Genomic DNA, 21,051 nt, shown 5'->3' on the forward strand with positions numbered 1-21,051 from the left:
ACCATTTGTTATTTGTTATAAATCAAATGATCTTTTGGTTTGTACTTATGATGTTAAAATAATTAATTTAGATAACTAATATATTTAAATCACTGGATTATACAAAAATAGTCATTAGCACATGGTTATGTAATGTCTAAAACATCTTTGGGTTGAACTTCAACCAAAAATAACTATATAATGATATTTATCATTTTATGTCATCATGCTAAATCATTCATACAACTATTTCTGATTTTGTTCATACTGTACCCGCCCACCTCGACTCATTTCACAATCATAAGATTAAGAAAACACCCGTCACTGAACTGGTCTCATTTTCAAACCTCTAAAGCAACAGATGATTTACGTCGCATCTTCTTCCTTCTTAAAACATCACAGTGGCTCATGATTACACTGAAGTACTTCAGATCAACCACAGCAGCTTATTCATCACAGATAATCCAAACATCGACAAACACACTCGAACGTCACGCTAAAAAGTTCCTGTGAACTTCAAGAACCCATTATGTCCTTAAAAGAGGCTTCCAGTTCCTCCCAGACCGCAGCGCCGCGCATCCGGTTTACTGGCCCTCTTTCTTTAGGCAAACAATACATGTACAGCGAACGGCTAGCATTACGTGTAAATTATCTGCACTGGCTGTAAAGCGTGAGGAAACCATATCTGTGCGAGGGGAAGAGAGAATGAAAGAGAGAAAACTGAACAGCAGTTGTGCTCTACAGTACCGCCGTGATTTCTCTCTCCCTTACAGGGGAAACAGGAGAACAGAGGACGCGTCAGGTGACGGACCTGCCCTGCGCTGCACACACACGCTCCCACGTACAGAAACACTGATCGGCCATACGTGACACACTCAAACACATTCACACACAAATGAACATGCTCTATTCTACAGGGCAACATTTACAGGAGTGAGTCTGTACATGTGGCATTTTTGTCATGCAAACTAAACTATAATCACAAAACATGACAAAACCTACATTTTAGATGCACAATTCTAATTAAATGCATAATTCTTCCATTTTAGATGCTTAATTCTAATTAGATTATAATTCTTCCATTTTCGATGCATAATTCTAATTAAATGCACAAGTCTTCCATTTTTCATGGATAACTTTAAATGCATAATTTTTCCATTTTCAATGCATAATTCTAATAAATTATAATTCTTCCATTTTCACTGCATAATTCAATGCATAATTCTTTGATTTTCCATGCATAACTTTAATTAAATGCATATTTTTTCCATGCAAAATTCTAATTAAATGCTTAATTTTTCCATTTTCCACACATAATTCTAATCAAATGCACAATTCTTCCACTTTAAATGCAAATTTCTGATTAAATGCATAATTTTTCCATGCATAATTCTGATTAAATGCATAATTCTTCGATTTTTGATGCAAAATAATTCTAATTAAATGCACAATTCTTCCACTTTAGTTGCAAAATTCTGATTAAATGCATAATTTTTCCATGCATAATTCTAATTAAATGCATAATTCGTCAAATTTAGATGCTAAATGCATAATTTTACTTATAAATATGTTCATGAAAATGATCCGTACAGTCACTGCTGGACCAAAGACCAAATGGACCTCTGCCAATACCAATGACACAAAACAACATGCTTTAGATACGCAAAACACAACTGTGCGTGCGTGCGTGCGTGTGTGTATACTCACCGCAGGAGCAGCAGGTGAAGCAGTTAGTATGATACAGGTTCCCCATCGCCTGACACGCTTGACTCGCTCCATAAACACCTTTACCACACTTTACACAGATACCTGGAAGAGCGCACAAACACACACGTACACACACACACGTACACACACACACACACACACACACACACACAGGTGTTAGGAGCACAAACGTGTGAATTCTGTGTGGAGGAACAAACAATCACTGATCTTTAGACGTGAGACAGCGCTGAACTTACTGCTTTTGTTGACATATAGAGTCTGAATAAAACAAAATTTCTTTGAAAACAGTTCAGACTTTGTGATATGGTTCGATGAGAAAGAGTGAAATGTTATTTACATCTGATGACATCTGGGGAAATGCCATATAATAATGTCCACAATAAATAAAATAAAAAAAATTAAAAATCAAAAAACAAAAACAAAACACATGTATTAAGTTATTAGAAATGTATTTATATTGGTTTCATATAATTTTGTAGAAACTTTTATAACATTTTCAAGAAAAATCAAGTAAAAAAAATAAATAAATAAAGTTTTAAAAAAGTTTTTTTTTTATTTTTTTTATAAATATTATGAATTATTGCTTTACAACAATCATGACATTTTACTACCTTAACCTTGGCTTGTCATTAAAATGATCTGATATTTAACAGAAATAAAAATATGATCATCAGTGTATTTATGTCACTGTATATATGAATTTCATTAGGAATGTATTTTGAATTAATTAATAGAACAAAAAAAATGTATCACATCATTCACCCATTTGTCAAAAAAACTGGGTTGTCAAAAAAGGGAATTAATTTTACTCCATGCAAACATAAAACTATTAAAGATAATACATAACAGTATCATATTTGTGCTCTCCATCTTTTAAACTTTTTTTGAATTCTCATGATTGTTTATTGTTTTATTTCGTTTATTAGTTATGTTGAGAACTTTTGGTTTAATGTGTAGTGATAAATAAAGGTTACAGAAGTAAGAGTGATTAAAGTTTAAAAACTCATCAGTCATTGTTCACTCTAGCTACACAGGAAGCGCTCGGCATCATGGGAGAGTGAGTCAGCAGCACTAATGCCTGTAGTGTCACGCACAAGATGGCCTCCGCTGGGGTCGCATTCCACACCGGGGCCACGGTCAACACCTAGACATGGTCACGCTGAGGTCACGCGCCGACAGGACACAACATCTGACACTGACGAACGCGCAAACAAACGTGACGCATCACACACGATGCTTCCCAGCAACAATATTCTGATAACTGAAGTCAGTGTTTCGAGAAATCCAGTCTCCAAACCACAAAACGGTTCTTTGATAAGACAGGAAATGCATTCAGACCTTAATGGTTTAAGAAAAACTCTTAAAAGCTTAATTAACATAAAACCCATGTGTGCATGTGATAACAGGCTCTGGGAGAGAAACACTCATCAGATAAGCTCTCGGAGACTTAATGGTTAACTCATCAAGATAATTATAGCATCATCGAGAGGGAATTTCATGTACCAGAATCCAGCACTTCTGATCTAATCGTGTTTGAGAAAGTCCCGGCTTTACGGCTGAGAGGTGTGGCTGCATAAACATCCACAACTTCTGCACACAAAAACACATTATTCACCCCAAACTAGAGAGGTCAAATGTAGGGCTGCTTAAATATAGCAAAAATCATAATCATGATTGTAACTGTCTATATTGAGATCACAGTTATTTAACACAATTACTAGTTGACTTTGGAAACATCATGTAATTATTGTTTTGTTTTTTTTTAACAAAAAAAAAATCTTTTTAACAGTATTTCCTTTAAACTTTGTTGTAAAACTAAAAAAACAAATAAAAATATAATTAAAAAATGTGAAATAAATAGATAAATATTAAAGAAAGTATAAATTATATAAATACAAAATATAAATAATATAAAAATATCATGATTATAATGGTCAATATTGATAATTATTATATATATATAATAATTATATATATATAATAATTATAATAACACACACACACACACACACACATATATATAATTTATAATAAATCAAGAATAATAAAATCAATAATAAATTTGATAAAATAAATAAATATTAAATAAAGGTATAAATTATATACAGTATATATATATATATATATATATATATATATATATATATATATATATATATATATATATAAATAAAGAAATTATAATAAACCAATAATAATAAAATAAATCAATAATAAATTTGATAAAATAAATAATTGTTAAATAAAAGTATATATATAATATAAATATAAAATATAAATAATATAAAAATCATAAACATGATTATAATGGTCAATATTGAGAACACGATTACTAATTGACTTTGGAAACATCATGCATTTATTGATTTTTTAAATTTATTTATTTTTTTTATTTTTTTTACAAAAAAGTCTTTTTAACAGTATTTCCTTTGAACTTTGTTGAACAGCTTAAAAACAAATAAAAATAAATGTAAAAAATGTGATAAAAATAAATAAATATGAAATAAAAGTATAAATAATATAAATATAAAATATAAATAGTATAAAAATAATAAACAAAATAATATAAAAGTATAAATGATATAAAAGTAATAAACAAAATAAGCTGGATAAAAATAAAAAAAAAACCTCTAGCATGTGAATTGGAAACATTTGTGTTTTTCAGAACATGAAATTACGAAATTTCACAGCTTTTGGTATATAAACTGAACAACTCTTATGAACAATGAACCAGCGGTGACTAATTAACATGTTCAGCTGACTGTAGCAGCATGAATCACACTGAACATGCTGTTAATCCTCATTTCAGACTGACTGTCATTCGGTGCGGCTGACTCGTTTTTTCCTCATCTAACCAGTCACACACTCTAAAACATGCTGGGTTATTTTTTGGGTTCAGCCTGGGTCATTTTATTGGGTTATTTTAATATTTTGACCCAGGTGCTGGGTCATGTTTACTGTCAATACAAATGATGAACCCCCTCACATACTGACCCAATGCTGGGTCAATGTAACCCAATGTTGGGTAGTCTTGTAGTCGGTGACTAAAAGGGTGACTTTCAAGAAAACTATCAAGAAATGCCTGGGTCATATTTTAACCCACAATCAAAAGATAAAGGTGGGGGAAAAAAATTATATAAAAAAGTTTTTTTTTTTTTTTTTTTTTACGTTTATTTAGATTCATGCATTTGGCAGATGCTTTTCTCCAAAGCTACTTATATTAAAGTCAGAATTACAAGTTATAAACTCACAATTGCAAGATATAAACTGGCAATTCTGACTTTGTATCTTGCAATTCTGACTTTATAACTCAAAATTCTGACTTTATATTGCATAATTCTGACTTTATATCTTGCAATTCTGACTTTATAACTCAATTCTGACTTTATAACTCAAAATTCAGACTTTATATCTCGCAATTCTGACTTTATAACTCAATTCTGACTTTATATCTTGCAATTCTGACTTTATAACTCAATTCTGACTTTATATCTTGCAATTCTGACTTTATAACTCAATTCTGACTTTATAACTCAAAATTCAGACTTTATATCTCGCAATTCTGACTTTATAACTCACAATTCTGACTTTATATCTTGCAATTCTGACTTTATATCTTGCAATTCTGACTTTATAACTCAATTCTGACTTTATAACTCAAAATTCAGACTTTATATCTCGCAATTCTGACTTTATAACTCACAATTCTGACTTTATAACTCAATTCTGACTTTATAACTCAAAATTCTGACTTTATATCTCGCAATTCTGACTTTATAACTCACAATTCTGACTTTATATCTAGCAATTCTGACTTTATATCTAGCAATTCTGACTTTATAACTCAAAATTCTGTCTTTAAATCTTGCAATTCTGACTTTATAACTCACAATTCTGACTTTATATCTTGCAATTCTGACTCTGACTTTATAACTCAAAATTCTGACTTTATAACTCACAATTATGAGTTTATATCACAATTCTGAGAAAAAAAAGTCAGAATTGCTAGATAAAAAGTCACAATTATACCCTTTTTATTTTTTATTCAGTGGCGAAAACAAGCTTCCATATTTAGAATTAAAATGTTCTTCACACTAAGAAGAAAATGGTTCCTTTAAGACTTGTTCCCTGAAAGGATCTTTGGGGACTTTATTTTTAAGAGTGTAAGTATAAGCAATAGTAATGATGCTTGATTTAAAACACCAATAACTAGTATTTGCCACTCAAAACAAGGCAATATTGTGCTGAGTGTGAACAGTAGTGAGAGATACACATGTAATGAGGAGGGTTGGCAACTCAACAAGATGTACTCCTCTCACCTGGTACACACTGGTACCACTTCCTCTACGGCTCGTGAACGTCAACTCCTTCCTCTCTGGCTGATAACGGCTCGCTCAGTCTCCTCCAGATAGAGGTGGAGACCATTGCTTTCAACGCTTTGATTTACACCAGGTCAAAGATGATGCTGCTTTATTATTAATCTGTTTGGACGACAGTCAGAATCTTTGCAGAAATGCAGGACTGGTTTGAAAAAACGCCAAACGCATTGAACGTGGTCATGCATTCAGAACCCAAAATGACAGAATTATTGCATTTCTTTTGCACCAAATCAAATTGTTGGAAAAACAAGGTGCAGCTAGACTTTCAGCAAAATACAAGAGCGGAAACAGCAGCTAACAAAGTCTCATTCTGTGTTTATTTTAAACCAGACCCTGAATCCCGAGTGCCTGTGTGGATACATGGAGGTCAGAGGTCGGCTGATTCAGCACAAAAGCAGGCGAAAATGGTGCCAGCAAATATCCAGCTCTTCTCAGGAGAAGATTACTTTGAGAAAGCTCAGTTTGGAGTGTTGCAGCGTGTTTTGTGCGTGTTTGTGTGCACATGTGCGGACTAAGATCATTGTTATTCTAAGCAGGTGATCAGTGTTGACCCCCAGCAGCTGTGTCTGGCTGCAGAGACAAACAGTCTGTGCCAAGAGTCTGCAGCTGAACCGCCAGCCTAATCAGGCCCTCCAAGACACTGCGATCACAAGAATGAATGCACTTTCAACCAATCCTGCATTATTTGTGATACCTTGCAATTTTGTCTTGTTTGCACATTTTTTTCAGCAAACATCAGCCCCTTCCACACAAAGTCTTTATTGGTAAATTACCAGTAAAATACCATTAAGGGCATGTTCACACTTGTAGTTCGGTTCGCTTCGCTCTTTTGGTCTGGATCAAAAAAAAAAAAAAACATCCTGATCTGCTTAGTGTTCACAATGGCATTTTTAACACCAAACCTACTTACCGAACATCCAAAACAATGCTGTGTGCTGGGAAAAATGCGCTTGTTAAATGCGCATAGCCTACACTCTAAAAAATGCTAGGTTAAAATCAACCCAAGTTGAGTTAAATATGGACAAACCCAGCGATTGGGTTGTTTTGACCCAGCAGTTGGGTTAAATGTTTGCCCAACCTGCTGGGCAGTTTTATTTAACTCAACTATTGATTAAAAATGACTCTATGTCTGGCTTAAAATGAACCCAACATTTTTTGAGTGTACATATGATGGTATTTTGATTAGGTGAGAACTCATGAAGAGCTTATAAAATATGTAAAGGAGTCAAACCAGTGCTAGGAATCCCTCCATCACACACACAAACGAAGATCTGCTGCGAGGAGACGCGGTTCTGACGACTGTGATGGTCAACATCACGACTATGACTTGAAAAAAACAGGTATGTTTGAGTATTCTGTCCTTTTTAGGGTCGCGTCTTGTGACATCATGTCCCACTTTTGCTTCATTTACATGTCTTTGATCCGTGTTGTGTTTATATTTTATTCATACTGCACCAGAGATCACTTGGAAAAGAACTAAGACCCATCTTTTCAGTGGTCTCAGTCTGCTTAGTTGGGTTCGGATGGCAGCTTTCACACTTCTTCAAATGAACCACACTAACAGAGCAATCGCACCAGGGTTCGTTTTAATCGAACAAAACGTGCCAAGTGTGAACACACCCTAAAGCCCTGGGTATACTTCGTTTTTTTACACGTACGCTAGCGTACGGGCACAGCCTTGGAAAGTATAGTTCATTTGACTCGTACACGTACACAGGTGTTCGACACGTGCAGTTCTCTCTCCACGAGTTACAACACATGTAAACATCTTTGTATATTTTTTCATGCTAGAGTTGTACAAATGAGGGTGCTTTCTGACCTCTTCGCACAATCTCTCAGCTATATAGGCCTCCATCTTCGCTGTAGCTCGCATGCGTTCCTTCTGTTCTGTTTATGCAGTTTTTCTTCAACTACTTTGTGAATCGACGCCCCTAGGGCACGCGTATGCGCATGCAGTACACGCGTACTCTTCTGATGACGAAATTTGCATCACGCGCACTGTATGCTAACCCTCGCGTACGCATAAAATGAACTATACTTTGGGCTTAAGAGATCATGTGTGAACAGGACCTTTTCAAAAATACCAGTAAATCAGATTTATGGGTATTAGAAGTTATAACATTACCAGTTTGATGCCGTGTGTGAACGCAGAATGAAGATTACCGGTACGAGCACGTACAAGGTCAGGTTTGGACCAATCATAAAGTTCTTATGGAGATGACGCGATTACTCCGCACTGTTTACAGTAAGCTCCGCTGCTTTTTAATAGTTTGTCTATGTAAATATGCACTAGATGGACATCTTTGACCACTGCCGCAGCATTTAAAGATCATTTCCGAAAACTGACGTCACAGAATTTAGTGGTATTTTGGTGCTGATGTGTGAATGGTCTCTTAACGGTAAAAAGCCAGAACGCGTTGCTTGTGCGAAAAGCATATTTGTGTATTTAGCTGTAAAGTCGTTCTGGTAATTTTACAGTAATTTTACCGGGATTACTGTGTGAAAGGGGCTAACAAACTAGTGAAGGAAAAAAGCAATATTAGCTAATCAAAATCCAAAATTCGAGGCTAATCAAACTCAGTCTGTAGGGCAGAACACTTGAGGCCTTTGCACACTGAGTGTGAAATTCACATGCGAAATTTTCGCACGTTAAAAAATAAATACGACCCCACGTTATGTCAATCACATTTGCACACTGCCTCCAAAACTTTCGTCCGTCATAAAAAAAATTGGGATCAGGTTCGATTTTCTGCGTTTTTCGCATCCGTGGCACGCATTTTGAGAGACGTTTTGACAATTCAGAGCCACCGTACAAGCGAATGCAGAACTCTCCTTCCTCTCTACGCAATCTCAGGATTGGATGTACCCAATATTTCCTCTTTCTTTTTGTCTGTTTAAGAAGAGAGAGGACAACTAAATCATGCTCACTGCTTGAAGACTTCATTTTGTATTATTTTGCAAATTTTTTTGCAACAGATTCATTAATACACATCGACTCAGTGTGCAAGGTCTCTGTGCGTGACGAATTTTTAGGATCACGAATACGAAAAAACGCATACAAAAATTTCGGACTCAGTGTGCAAAGGCCTTTAAAGTAAGCACTTTAAAGGGTGCATGGTAGTGTACATTTAGTAGCACCTATACAAAGAAATAACTATACCACCTTGTTTTTACACCCTCAAAAAACTCTGCAGCATAATTAAAACAAAAACAAAACCTTGCATGCTCAAGTTTTCTGATAACTCGCTGATGATCTTTCCCTGTGCTGCAGCTCCATGCATTATCAAATATGGTGCATGGTGGCATTTTGTCGGTTTAATGTCAGTAACATCAAACTTGCATGTCACATGATTGAAAATGAGATTTAAGAGCTGCAGCACAGGGAAAGATCATTGATAACTTATATTTCTGACCTCTTTTGGGGCAGATTATAGTGCAGTTCAGTCCTTTTAAGAGATTGACAGCAGTGAGAAGATTGTGATGCATGTTTGGAATGACATGACGATGAGAAAACTATGACAGATATTTCATTTTTAGTTGAACTAACCCTTTAAGAGTGCAGAAAGACATATCACGACGAATACCCGGTGAGATTGATTTTAAGGGAGCTGTTGTCACGGTAACAGAGAGGGCTCGCTCTTGCTCGCAGACTAATGCAGACTAAAGAGGGTTCGGCATGCAGTAAAAAAACATCACCTGCTTCTCAGAGGCAAAAACACAGTCATACCTCCATCTCTAGACTTTCCTGCAGCTAAACCTGTACAAATTTCCAGTGTTTCCAGGCAGCAGCAGAAACAAAACACGGTTGCTACAGAGACACAAAAGATGAGACCGTCACAACAACAGACCTAAAGCTTGTTAGTGAGCCCTACTTGATCACTTGAAGAGATGAACATGTTGTTAAAGTCAATCTAGCTCATGTAGTAGTTATTAGTGGTGTTTACTAAGCAAGCATCACAATTACTATTGCTCATACCTAGGGTTAATGATCTGAACAAACACTAGTGCTGAATTCAGAACCGCATACTAGCATATACTTGATATGGTAAAAATAGTATGAGTAGTGTACTAGTATCCGAATTCAGCATAAGTATTCCTAAACTTAAGTGTGTAACTTGACCAGCAGTATTTGTGCTCCAGATATTAAAGATTCTTCACGTCAGAATTAAAATTTCCTGATAATTTACTCACCCCCATGTCATCCAAGATGTTTTTGTCTTTCTTTCTTCAGTCGAAAAGAAATTAAGGTTTTTGAGGAAAACATTCCAGGATTTTTCTCCATATAGTGGACTTCACTGGGGTTCAACGGGTTGAAGGTCCGAATGTCAGTTTCAGTGCAGCTTCAAAGAGCTCTACATGATCCCAGACGAGGAATAAGAGTCTTATCTAGAGAAACGATTGATCATTTTCTAAAAAAATAAAAATAAAAAATTAAATTATATACTTTTTAACCACAAATGCTCGTCTTGCACTGCTCTGCGAAGCGCCACACATGACGTAATCACGTTGGAAAGGTCACGCGTGACGTAGGCAGAAGTACAGATCCAGTGTCTACAAAGCGAACGTACAAAGACTAAGTCAAACGGCCTTTACAAAAAAAAAAAAAAAAGTAAAACAACAAATGTCGGACGATTTTGAAGTTGGAGGAGAAAATTAGATGTTTTTCACCCTTTCGCATGTGTGGCGGATCTCAGAGCAGTGCAAGACGAGTATTTGTGGTTAAAAAGTATATAAATTTTTATTTTTTTTTTAGAAAATGGCTGATGGTTTCACTAGATAAGACCCTTATTCCTCGTCTGGGATCATGTAGAGCTCTTTGAAGCTGCACTGAAACTGACATTTGGACATTCAACCCGTTGAACCCCAGTGAAGCCCACTATATGGAGAAAAATCCTGGAATGTTTTCCTCAACCTTGATTTCTTTTCGACTGAAGAAAGAAAGACATGAACATCTTGGATGACACGTGGGTGAGTAAATTATCAGGAAATTTTAATTCTGAAGTCAACTAATCCTTTAAACCATGCAAAATAAATCTAGTTTAAATTCTAGTCAATACAGCAGGAAATGGGAGTTTTATGGTTTAAAGAGATTTTAAATGCAATTTATCTGCTCTGCTGCTGCATTTCACCTCCGCTAAACCAATGCTAGTTCCGCCAAATCACAAATTAGGATTTCCCCAAGAAAAAAAAACACACGCTCACATGCCTCTAAAGAACATTTCTGTTGATGTTCAGGACTTGGAAGGACACTGGCAGGAAGTGGCGTTCAAACTGGGAGACAAAGTATGTACTCTCTGAAGACTGGCCTTTTTCCGTCCAGGTCCGGGCCAAAAACATGCCGCTAAGAACCCTGTTTGTCTGCTCACCAACTACAATGTCCTTTTTGGGCAGTGCCAGTTGGGATACCAGCAGCCTTTGTTGTGATTGGTCTACCGCTGCTGCCCGGTGTGACCAAAACCAATCAGCAATCAGCTGGTTACAATGCAAAACGAGCCAGATCACCCAGTTACTGCGGTGTTTAGCCAAAGTTCGTAGTTCACTTGGCACCATGTGCCAACCTGCCAGTGAGTGCAAAACTTGTGTTTTTATCAAAACAACACATTAAATAAACAAAAACTATGACTATAATACTGTCAGCAGATTAAATTCAACAAAATCTACCCGCACATTCTAAAAAATACTGGGTAAAAAACAACCCAAGTTGGGATGAAAATGGACAAACCCAGCGACTGGGTTGTTTTAACCCAGCGGTTGGGTTAAATATTTGCCCAACGTGCTGGGTAGTTTTATTGAACTCAACTATTGTTTAAAAATGACTATATGGCTGGCTTAAAATGAACACAAAATATGTTGGAAATTAAAAATCAGACATAATTACTAGAGGCAACAATAATAATCAAAAGGTGAACATTTATTAATAAGCAATTTAATAAATGTTTATTGTTTAATTGTTATTCATTAAACTTAATACTAAATGTTCACTTATTAAACATTAATTAATGTTAATTTCCAACATATTTTGAGTTCATTTTAAGCAAGCAATACAGTCATTTTTTAACAATAGTTGAGTTAAATAAAACTAAATAAAAACATTTAACCCAATCGCTGGGTTTGTCCATTTTCAACCCAACTTGAGTTGTTTTTAACCCAGCATTTTTTTTTTTTTTTAGAGTGCAGGATCTCAATTGTTTCTCCAACAATAGTCTCAAACTACTCTTGAGAAAAAAGTTGTCTTTTTATTTCTCCATTGGAAGTTTAGGAGAAATACCCAAAATAAAGTTAATAATTCATATGCTTCAGCAACATCTGAGCATTAAAACTGCACTAATGAATAAAATGACACTGCCATTAGTCTGATATGTTGGAACATGCCTTGTGATATGATCCAGGTTTTGGGAATCTTTTGCTTGCCGCCTTTGGGTGAAAAAGTCTGGATTAATGATGATTTAAACAGCTCAAAGATAATCATAATGTCAGACATATAAAGTGCTCAAGAATAAACCCTTTTGTCCTGAAAGCACACTGATTCATTGACAAAACATGATTTACACCTGTTTTCCCACACTCTAATGATACTTTAATGAGCCCAACACAAAGGCTGCTCTGTGCTGCTCTGGTAAAGAGTGTTTGCTTGTGTCAAGGTGTGAACATGACTTTCCACCAACAATTTGGGAAAGGTTTATTCAAAATAATACATGTTTTTATGAACTCAAGAGGACCTGCTAGGACAAAAACAAAACTGATGTCTCAAGATGGAAATAAAGGTTCTTTAACATCCATTACATTGATGTTTCAATGAAGAACCTTTAATATCCATGGTTCTTTATAATGGGAAAATGTTCTTTTGCATAAGAAGAAAAAAAGGTTCCTTTAAAGGTTCTATGGCAACACTTTGAAAAAACCCTTTATTTTTAAGAGTATGTGCACTAAACTAATAAGAAGTGACTCAAGAAGTAAATGTGGATCTACTCACCAAAATATTCCTTTTTCATGTGCATCTCGAGCTCTTTCTCCAGCTCCAGGGTGAGGGCCTCCAGGCGCCGCTCCGCCTGACTGGGGCCGCTGTCCCGGGATGGAGTGACCTGGTACGGCAGCTTGAAGCGCTGCCCCCCGGCGCCCGCTTTGCCGTAGCTAAACGCGATGTTGACGTCTGAATTTTGCTGTTGTGGCTCGGGAAACGTTTGGAGATGGACGCGGTTGTTGTGGAGGCCGTTTGGATCCGTGAAGTCCTGCAGCAGCGCGTCCTCCGGCAAAGGAAGCTGGAGCTCGGGATAGGCGCTCATCGATCCCCGGGAGCTACGCGAGCTCCTGGAGCTGTGGCTGGAGATGCTCGACCGGGGACTGACCACGCAGTTGGGTCGCCCACCGCCGTCCTGGATGCAGATGCTGGGGATGCCGTGCACCGCGGCGCTCTCTGGGTCGTGGTTCCCCGCAGGCGTGAAGCGCGAGTCGGAGTAGCTGGAGCGCGGGCTCGTGGTGCTCGACCTGGGGCTGATGTGCCGCTGGTCGTAGCCCATGCTGATACCGCTAGTTCGGTTGCTGCTCGGTTTGCTCCCGCAGTCGTAGCTGGTGAGGCTGGTTCTGGGGCTGGAGTGTTTGCTGGTGTCGCTGGCCGTGCTCGCGTAACTAGACCGGGGGCTGATCACGCTGTTCCCCTCGCAGTACTTCTCCTGTCCGGGTGACACCAGGCTGGACCGCGGGCTGCTGATACTCGACCTCGGGCTGGTGTGTTTGCTCTGATCCTGCGACGAGTGAGTCGAAGCCAGGCTGGACCGGGGGCTTGTGGCCGCGTACCTGCCGTCGGGGCTGGCCATGCATAAGCTGTTGCTCCTTGCGCCCGGAACGGGCACCTGTTTCCCCAGAACAAGCCCGTCATAGGCGCAGCCAGTGCTGTACCGGTGTCCTTGCACCTCCGCGTGCGTGTATCTCCTGAGACGGTCCGACGCGCCGCTGTAACACGGCAAGGCAACTTCGGATTTGGTGCAGTACGCGTCGGGATCGGGGTAAACCGCTTCCCTTTGCGGAGAACAGAAATCCAGAGGCACTGAGGGTCGGTTTCCATTGACCGAGCGCACGGGAGCCGCACCGTAGACTTTGTTCCCGGAGCTGCCATTCATTCGTTTACTTTTCTCCATGTCGGGGTTCGGCTCCCCGTACATCCCATCCTGATAAACGTCATATATGGAGAGGTTTTCCATCAGTTTGCTCGCTCTGCGCCCCGGATCCTCGTCATATTCATCCATGTCGCGCAGCGAGTTGAGGGAGGCTGAACGGGGGAGCGCGCGGAGCACTAGTCAACTACAACACAAACTGCATTTTACACGGAAAAATGCCGCCTCAGGCGAGCCATCGTTGACTGTTCGCGCTTACTTAGTCCATCGCCGTCGTTTCGTCACGATACATGATCCCCGTATGTCGATTCGTGGCGATACAGTCGTCGTGACAAAGTTTCCACACAAGAGAACGTTTGTCAATTTCAGTTTTTGTAAAGTTGAAAGGTCTTTACAGTCAATGGCGCGCTGCGCGGAGGAATTTTCTCGCTTTGATTTTCCGTGATTGTTTCTGCAAACTTGTTTACAGCGAATTCAACTCGCCTAAAATTACCCCCGGAGAATTTCGCAACAATCCAGAGAGATGTTGAGTGTGGAAACGAACGAGGATGCGTTTATCAAACGATGCATTTGGGACTAGTTTCTGTCAGAGGAATGCGCGGAGGGAGACGAGCGGCGCTGCGGCGCTCTGGAATGTGGTTAATGCCGGAGCGAAACAATGATAGAGAGCAACTCAGCAAGGGGGAGCAGAATCCTGAAAAAAAAGTCCTTTGGAGAGTCTATGTGTGTCCACTTTCATCCAGCGGGCCAGATTAAAGATTTAACCACGTAGACCAGCCCACAGAAAATAATTAAAAACTAAACTGCACATCTCTAAACTTTAAACAAGAAGCAACTCTTTATGCTATTGAGTTGGGGGAATATAAATGAGTATTAAAGAAATACCCATGTGCAAGTCTCTATATATGGTTTGTAAAATGTATTTCCCAGGTAGTTCATGCATCAATCACAACAGTGCTATCAAGCATATACAGCAGGTCAGTGGATGTTTGATTTGAATCTGGGGGAAGGGCAGATCCTAAACATTTCATTGTGCATCAGTGACAAAAGCTATTGTCACTAACGTATATTTTCCATCACAATAAAATACAGTGGCTTGCATTTTGACACTTGAGACACCTTTAAATGCAAGAACACTTTTTAATTGAAATGTTTGAGAAAAATGGTTTGGGTTGAACAACTAAAACAATAGATATAATGAAGACTTTACATTTGTTTGTGGTTAAGGAACGTGTCCACCTGAGACACAGCTGAGAACATGATTAATATGTTTTCTATACAATGACATTCACACCTTTTACGTAATACCTAGCCTATATGAATAATATATTTTATATATATATATATATATATATATATATATATATATATATATATATATATAAGCATATATGCATGAATTGATCAAATGTATGCAATGTTTGTTTCTTTGGATAAAATTGTCTAATGTCTAACTGTCTAAACATGTCATCCAAGATGTTTAGGTCTTTGTTTCTTCAGTCAAAAAGAAATTAAGGATTTTGAGGAAAACAGTCCAGGATTTTTCTCCATATAGTGGACTTCACTGGGGTCCAACAGGTTGAAGGTCCAAATGTCAGTTTCAGTGCAGCTTCAAAGAGCTCTACATGATCCCAGACGAGGAATAAGAGTCTTATCTAGAGAAACCATCGGCCATTTTCTAAAATAAAGAAATTATATACTTTTTAACCACAAATGCTCGTCTTGCACTGCTCTGAGATGCTCCACGCATAGGTCACGCGTGACGTAGGCGGAAGTACCGAGCAAGTGTTTACAAAGTGAACGTGCAAAGAATAAGTCAAACGGCCTTTACAAAAAAAGGTAAAACGAGAAAAAAATGAGATGGAGTCTTTCAAGCTTTCCAACGTGATTATGTCATGTGTGGCGCACCGCAGAGCGGTGCAAGACGAGCATCTGTGGTTAAAAAGTATATACATTTTTATTTTTTTAGAAAATGGCCGATGGTTTCTCTAGATTAGACCCTTATTCCTCATCTGGGATCGAGTAGAGCTCTTTGAAGCTGCACTGAAACTGACATTTGGACCTTCAACCCGTTGAACCCCAGTGAAGTCCACTATATGGAGAAAAATCCTGGAATGTTTTCCTCAAAAACCTTAATTTCTTTTCGACTGAAGAAAGAAAGACATAAACATTTTGGATGACATGGGGGTGAGTAAATGATCAGGAAATTTTAATTCTGAAGTGAGATATAGTGCAAAAAGAAAAATATATATATTTCAGACTGTGCACTATTTCTATGTGACTAATCAAATGTAAGTAAATAAGTGACACTGATCATGTGATTCTTTGTCCAGACATTCAGATTTTCCAGTTTCCACTGAAACTCAAGATGCTCTCTGGATCTCAAATCATGATGGAGGAAATGATCATCAGGTTTTGTTCATCTTTAGTGCTTTCGAGACAATAAAAATCTATTTTACATCAAATTGTTATACTGATAATAACTATATACTGAAAAAAAAATTAGAAAATGCAAAATGAAAGCATTTTTATGATCTCAAATGGTTGGCATACATCAGATATAGCAAATACAGTCAGTCTTTCCAAAATATACAATTGTATTTTTTAAGTATTTTAATATTGTTGTACACTACAAACAAATACTTTCATGTTAATAAGGACGATCATTTAAAATGAATTTACCCTAAACCCTTTGAGGAAAAGACACTGTTCTTCCAAGAGTGGAAATAAAAAAATTGATCAGGGTTTTTCTTATTTGTGTACACTACTGTCTCTGTCCAACATTGTACAATATAACATCCCTCATGTACATTAATATGAACATGCATGTTTTAATTAACAAATCAGTTATAAATCTCACATAAGGCACATTTCATTGTCCCACAACCGGAAGGCAGGAGAGAACCACTGCAGCAAATGCGACCACCAAAACAACATCTAAAATTAGTTTCCCAATTGATGAACGGCTGTGCTTTTTCCCGTGACCTCTGCCTCGAAACCATTGCACAACATCTTCCAGGTCATACTGTTTAGGCTCATATCCCAGCTCTTCTCTTGCCTTACGCATACTAAAATAATGCGTGACGCCCGTCTTGTAGACCTCAGTACGGGTCAGCAGGGGCTGGAAGTTATAGATCCGACCCACGACATGGTGAACCATCTCAGTCAGAAATGCAAAGAGGTAAATGAGCGATATGGGCAGTCGAAGCGTGGGGAACGAGTATCCCAGACCCTCCACCAGAGGCCTGAAAAACTCAAAGTTGTTGACAGGCCGTCCATCGGAGATGAAATAGGGCTGACCGGCGGCCCGGTGCTGACGCTTTTCAGTCAACGCCTCGGCAGCTAACAGGTGCGCGGACACCAGATTATCCACATGAACGAACTCCACAAGACTATCAGGATCTCCGTACACAAACCTAAAGATCCCCTTCTCAATGTAACTAACTATCCTGGGTAGGTGTCTTTGCTCCCCGGGGCCGTATATCCCAGCTGGACGCAGGGCACAAGTGCGTAGCACACCTGCGCTGTTATTCAGCTGTGAACCGTTTGCTTTTAACACCTGCATCTCTGCTATAGACTTAGTCCTGGAGTAGTGATCAGGGTGCAGGTGCAAGGGCAAGTAAGGCAGACTTTCATCACCATTCTTAATCTCCTGACCACCGAACACTACATTAAAGGTGCTGGTGTAGACCAGTCGGGGGACGCCGTGTGCCACGCAAGCCCTGAGGATGTTCTCCGTTCCCTTTATGTTCACTTCTTCAATGAGTTTCCAGTTGAGCTGCTCCCGTCCTGACATCCCATAGGAGGCGATGTGGAACACGCAGTGCGCGCCTCGAACGGCTTCTTCCACCTGTGCATAATCACGGATATCTGCCTGTGTGAATACGATACCCTCGGGCAGCTCTTGGCTCGGGGGAATCACATCAAACAGCACAATGTTTGAGGAAGTTTTGAGGAGAGCACAGGCAAGACTGAAAGAGAAATCACATTTAAAAAGAAATCTGCGCCGTCAGCTACCAATCAAGCTGTGAAGTGTTTTATATTATTAACTTTTTTCAGCATTATTGCAGGTTCACTGAAGAACACTGAATTATTTTTGGTGTTTACAATAAAACATCAAAACAAACCCATTGTCTATGATAAACTAGATTTAAAGGATTAGTTCATTCCAGAATTCAAATTTCCTGATAATTTACTCACCCCCATGTCATCCAAGATGTTCATGTCTTTCTTTCTTCAGTCGAAAAAAAGAAATTAAGGTTTTTGAGGAAAACATTCCAGGATTTTTCTCCATATAGTGGACTTCAATGGGGACCAACATGTTGAAGGTCCAAATGTCAGTTTCAGTGCAGCTTCAAAGAGCTCTACATGATCCCAGACGAGGAATAAGAGTCTTACCTAGAAAAACCATCACTCATTTTCTAAAAAAAAATTAAAATTTATATGCTTTTTAACCACAAATGCTCATCTTGCACTGCTCTGCAATGCACCACGCATTACGTAATCATGTTGGAAAGGTCACGCGTGACGTAGGTGGAAAGCGAACGTGCAAAGAGTCAAACAGCCTTTAAACAATGATGTCAGACGATTTTGAAGTTGGAGGATAAAAAGTTTTTCACCCCAATGTGGTATTTCCACGTGATGTGTGACCTTTCCAACATGATTACGTAATGCGTGGCGCATCTCAGAGCAAGACGAGCATCTGTGGTTAAAAAGTATATAAATTTTTTTGTTTTTTTTTAGAAAATGGCCGATGGTTTCTCTAGATAAGACTCTTATTCCTCGTCTGGGATCATGTAGAGCTCTTTGAAGCTGCACTGAAACTGACATTTGGACCTTCAACCCGTTGAACCCCAGTGAAGTCCACTATATGGAGAAAAATCCTGGAATGTTTTCCTCAAAAACCTTAATTTCTTTTCGACTGAAGAAAGAAAGACATAAACATCTTGGATGACATGGGAAAATCTGAATTCTGAAGTGAACTAATCCTTTAAACTAGATTATAAAAATAATAATGATCATAATAATAATACTAAAAATAAAATAAGAACAATTACAAATCTAAACAATTCCATAATAATGTAAAAAATGTGTACATTTTATTATTCTGTAAAAATGTTAAAAAGTATGTAAAATGATGAAGGATTTTGCAATATATTCAGCAAACATCTAAAATCCTGTCAATTCAAGTTTAAATTAAATTAAAATTGGAAAAATGCTAGGCTGTGTCCGAAATCACATACTCTCTTGAGTAGGTACTTATTTTGAATAAGTAAATACTTCGCGACCGCTAAAAAACGATTCCTGGGGGGGACTCGATTTCTCACCACACTGGACATACTACATTCAGCATGTTGTCATTATCATGTGACCTACCAGCGTCAGTTGTGTCGCTTCACTGCCATCGTCTCCCGTGGCCTCATGGGATAGTAAAATGTCCATCAAATGCACACTTCAGAATCTCACCAGAAGTAGTAAGTCATTGTGATACTTTTTGCCGACTCTTTTATGAGTACTGTGAATTCTGACACACTACTTTGGTCACATACTGTTTTTCGCCTACTAGTAGGGAAGTATGTGATTTCAGACACAGCCATATTTAAAATCACGTAGTGATCATAGACTTTTGGGCCCCACTGTTTTTAAACACATGCATTAATTTACTGTATTTAATAAGCATTCAAAAATGATAAGATCAATAGGCCCAATGAGAATCAGATCTCATCAGCTCATTCATAGAGTAATGAAGGACCTGAAATGGTTGTGTAAGACAAGGGCATAAAAATGTGTTCTTTTGTGGAGTCTCTAGGAACAGGGTTGGGATCTACTGTACTATACTGTAGTATGATGGCGCCATCTAGTGGTTCGTGTAGGTAATTTGACTGATATTGGGGTTATGTGGAAAATAAGACAAAAAGATTGAAAGATTGTAAAAATGTTATAAAATCTTACCGGAATCCAAAATAACCTCCTCCACCGGTTATGAGGAAGGATCTGCCTGTTCTGTTGACTTCCATTTTGTTAAAGAAGCAGGGTGAATAAAATCTGTAAAATAAGTTAAAAAATAAATTGTGTGTGTGTATATATATATATATATATATATATATATATATATACACACACACACACACACTTTTGATAATCATCTTTATATTGAATTTGAGTGAAATTAATGATAATGTTAGTCATGGTAGTCAGATGCTGCAAGACGCAAATGATGTCTAATATTAATGCAGATTCTGGAAATGTATGAGATGGCAGGTGGAATCATAATATATTAATCACTTTCTTAAATGACTGTGAAGTCTAATTCTCTCTCGAGCAGTGTGAGTAACATCGATGTGCTTTTATAAAAAATTAAACACGACTTCTACAAGATCTAACAGCATCTGCACAGAAAACATCCTATGTAGTCTTTAAAACGGTTAACATTATACGATATTGATATCAATATAAATACATACCACTGAAATCGGGCTTTCAATCGACTGCAAAGTGTTTGTAAAACATGCACTTCCTAGGAAACGCGTGAATGGGCGGGACTACATAGCCAATAGTTTTAATTGGATAAGAGTGAGCTGTGCCTCGCTGTGATTGGCTGAAAATGAACTCTGTCCGACGTCCGTTAGAACATTAGGAACATTCACAAAAATCACAGTAAATTTGTTTAACCTGTTATCACTCACAGTTTCTGTTAATAAAAGCTTGAAAACAAACAGCTTGATAGTTTCTGTGCTGCATTAAATGCCTAAACTTCAGGTGTTTACCTTTTCATAAGAGTTTATAATGTTTTTATTAGCACGTTTTGTGCAGTAACGGTAGGATACAGCAGAGCAGCCTTCAACAATTTATAA

General features: G+C 37.9%; 2 protein-coding genes across 2 annotated transcripts in view; both read right to left on the reverse strand.

Annotated features, from left to right (window-relative positions):
• wtip (WT1 interacting protein) overlaps positions 1 to 16,183 on the reverse strand; it is a 34,308-nt gene extending 18,125 nt beyond the window's left edge. The window contains exons 1-2 of the mRNA XM_051870717.1: positions 13,060 to 16,183; positions 1,687 to 1,788 (exon numbers count right to left, since the gene is read on the reverse strand). Of these exons, the coding sequence (XP_051726677.1) occupies positions 1,687 to 1,788; positions 13,060 to 14,329 (1,372 nt within the window). The 5' untranslated portion in view covers positions 14,330 to 16,183. The remainder of the gene's footprint in view (positions 1 to 1,686; positions 1,789 to 13,059) is intronic.
• Positions 16,184 to 16,709: 526 nt separating this feature from the next.
• On the reverse strand, positions 16,710 to 20,752 carry sdr42e1 (short chain dehydrogenase/reductase family 42E, member 1). Its single transcript, XM_051870720.1, has 3 exons — positions 20,662 to 20,752; positions 20,150 to 20,242; positions 16,710 to 18,168 (listed from the first exon to the last, which is right to left on the reverse strand). Exons 2-3 carry the CDS (start codon positions 20,212 to 20,214, stop codon positions 17,070 to 17,072), a joined length of 1,164 nt encoding a protein of 387 aa, XP_051726680.1. The 5' UTR covers positions 20,215 to 20,242; positions 20,662 to 20,752; the 3' UTR covers positions 16,710 to 17,069.
• Between the last annotated feature and the right edge of the window lie 299 nt (positions 20,753 to 21,051).

The sequence above is a fragment of the Ctenopharyngodon idella genome, chromosome 18, assembly GCF_019924925.1.
Source record: "Ctenopharyngodon idella isolate HZGC_01 chromosome 18, HZGC01, whole genome shotgun sequence".
Classification (NCBI taxonomy): Eukaryota; Metazoa; Chordata; class Actinopteri; order Cypriniformes; family Xenocyprididae; genus Ctenopharyngodon; species Ctenopharyngodon idella.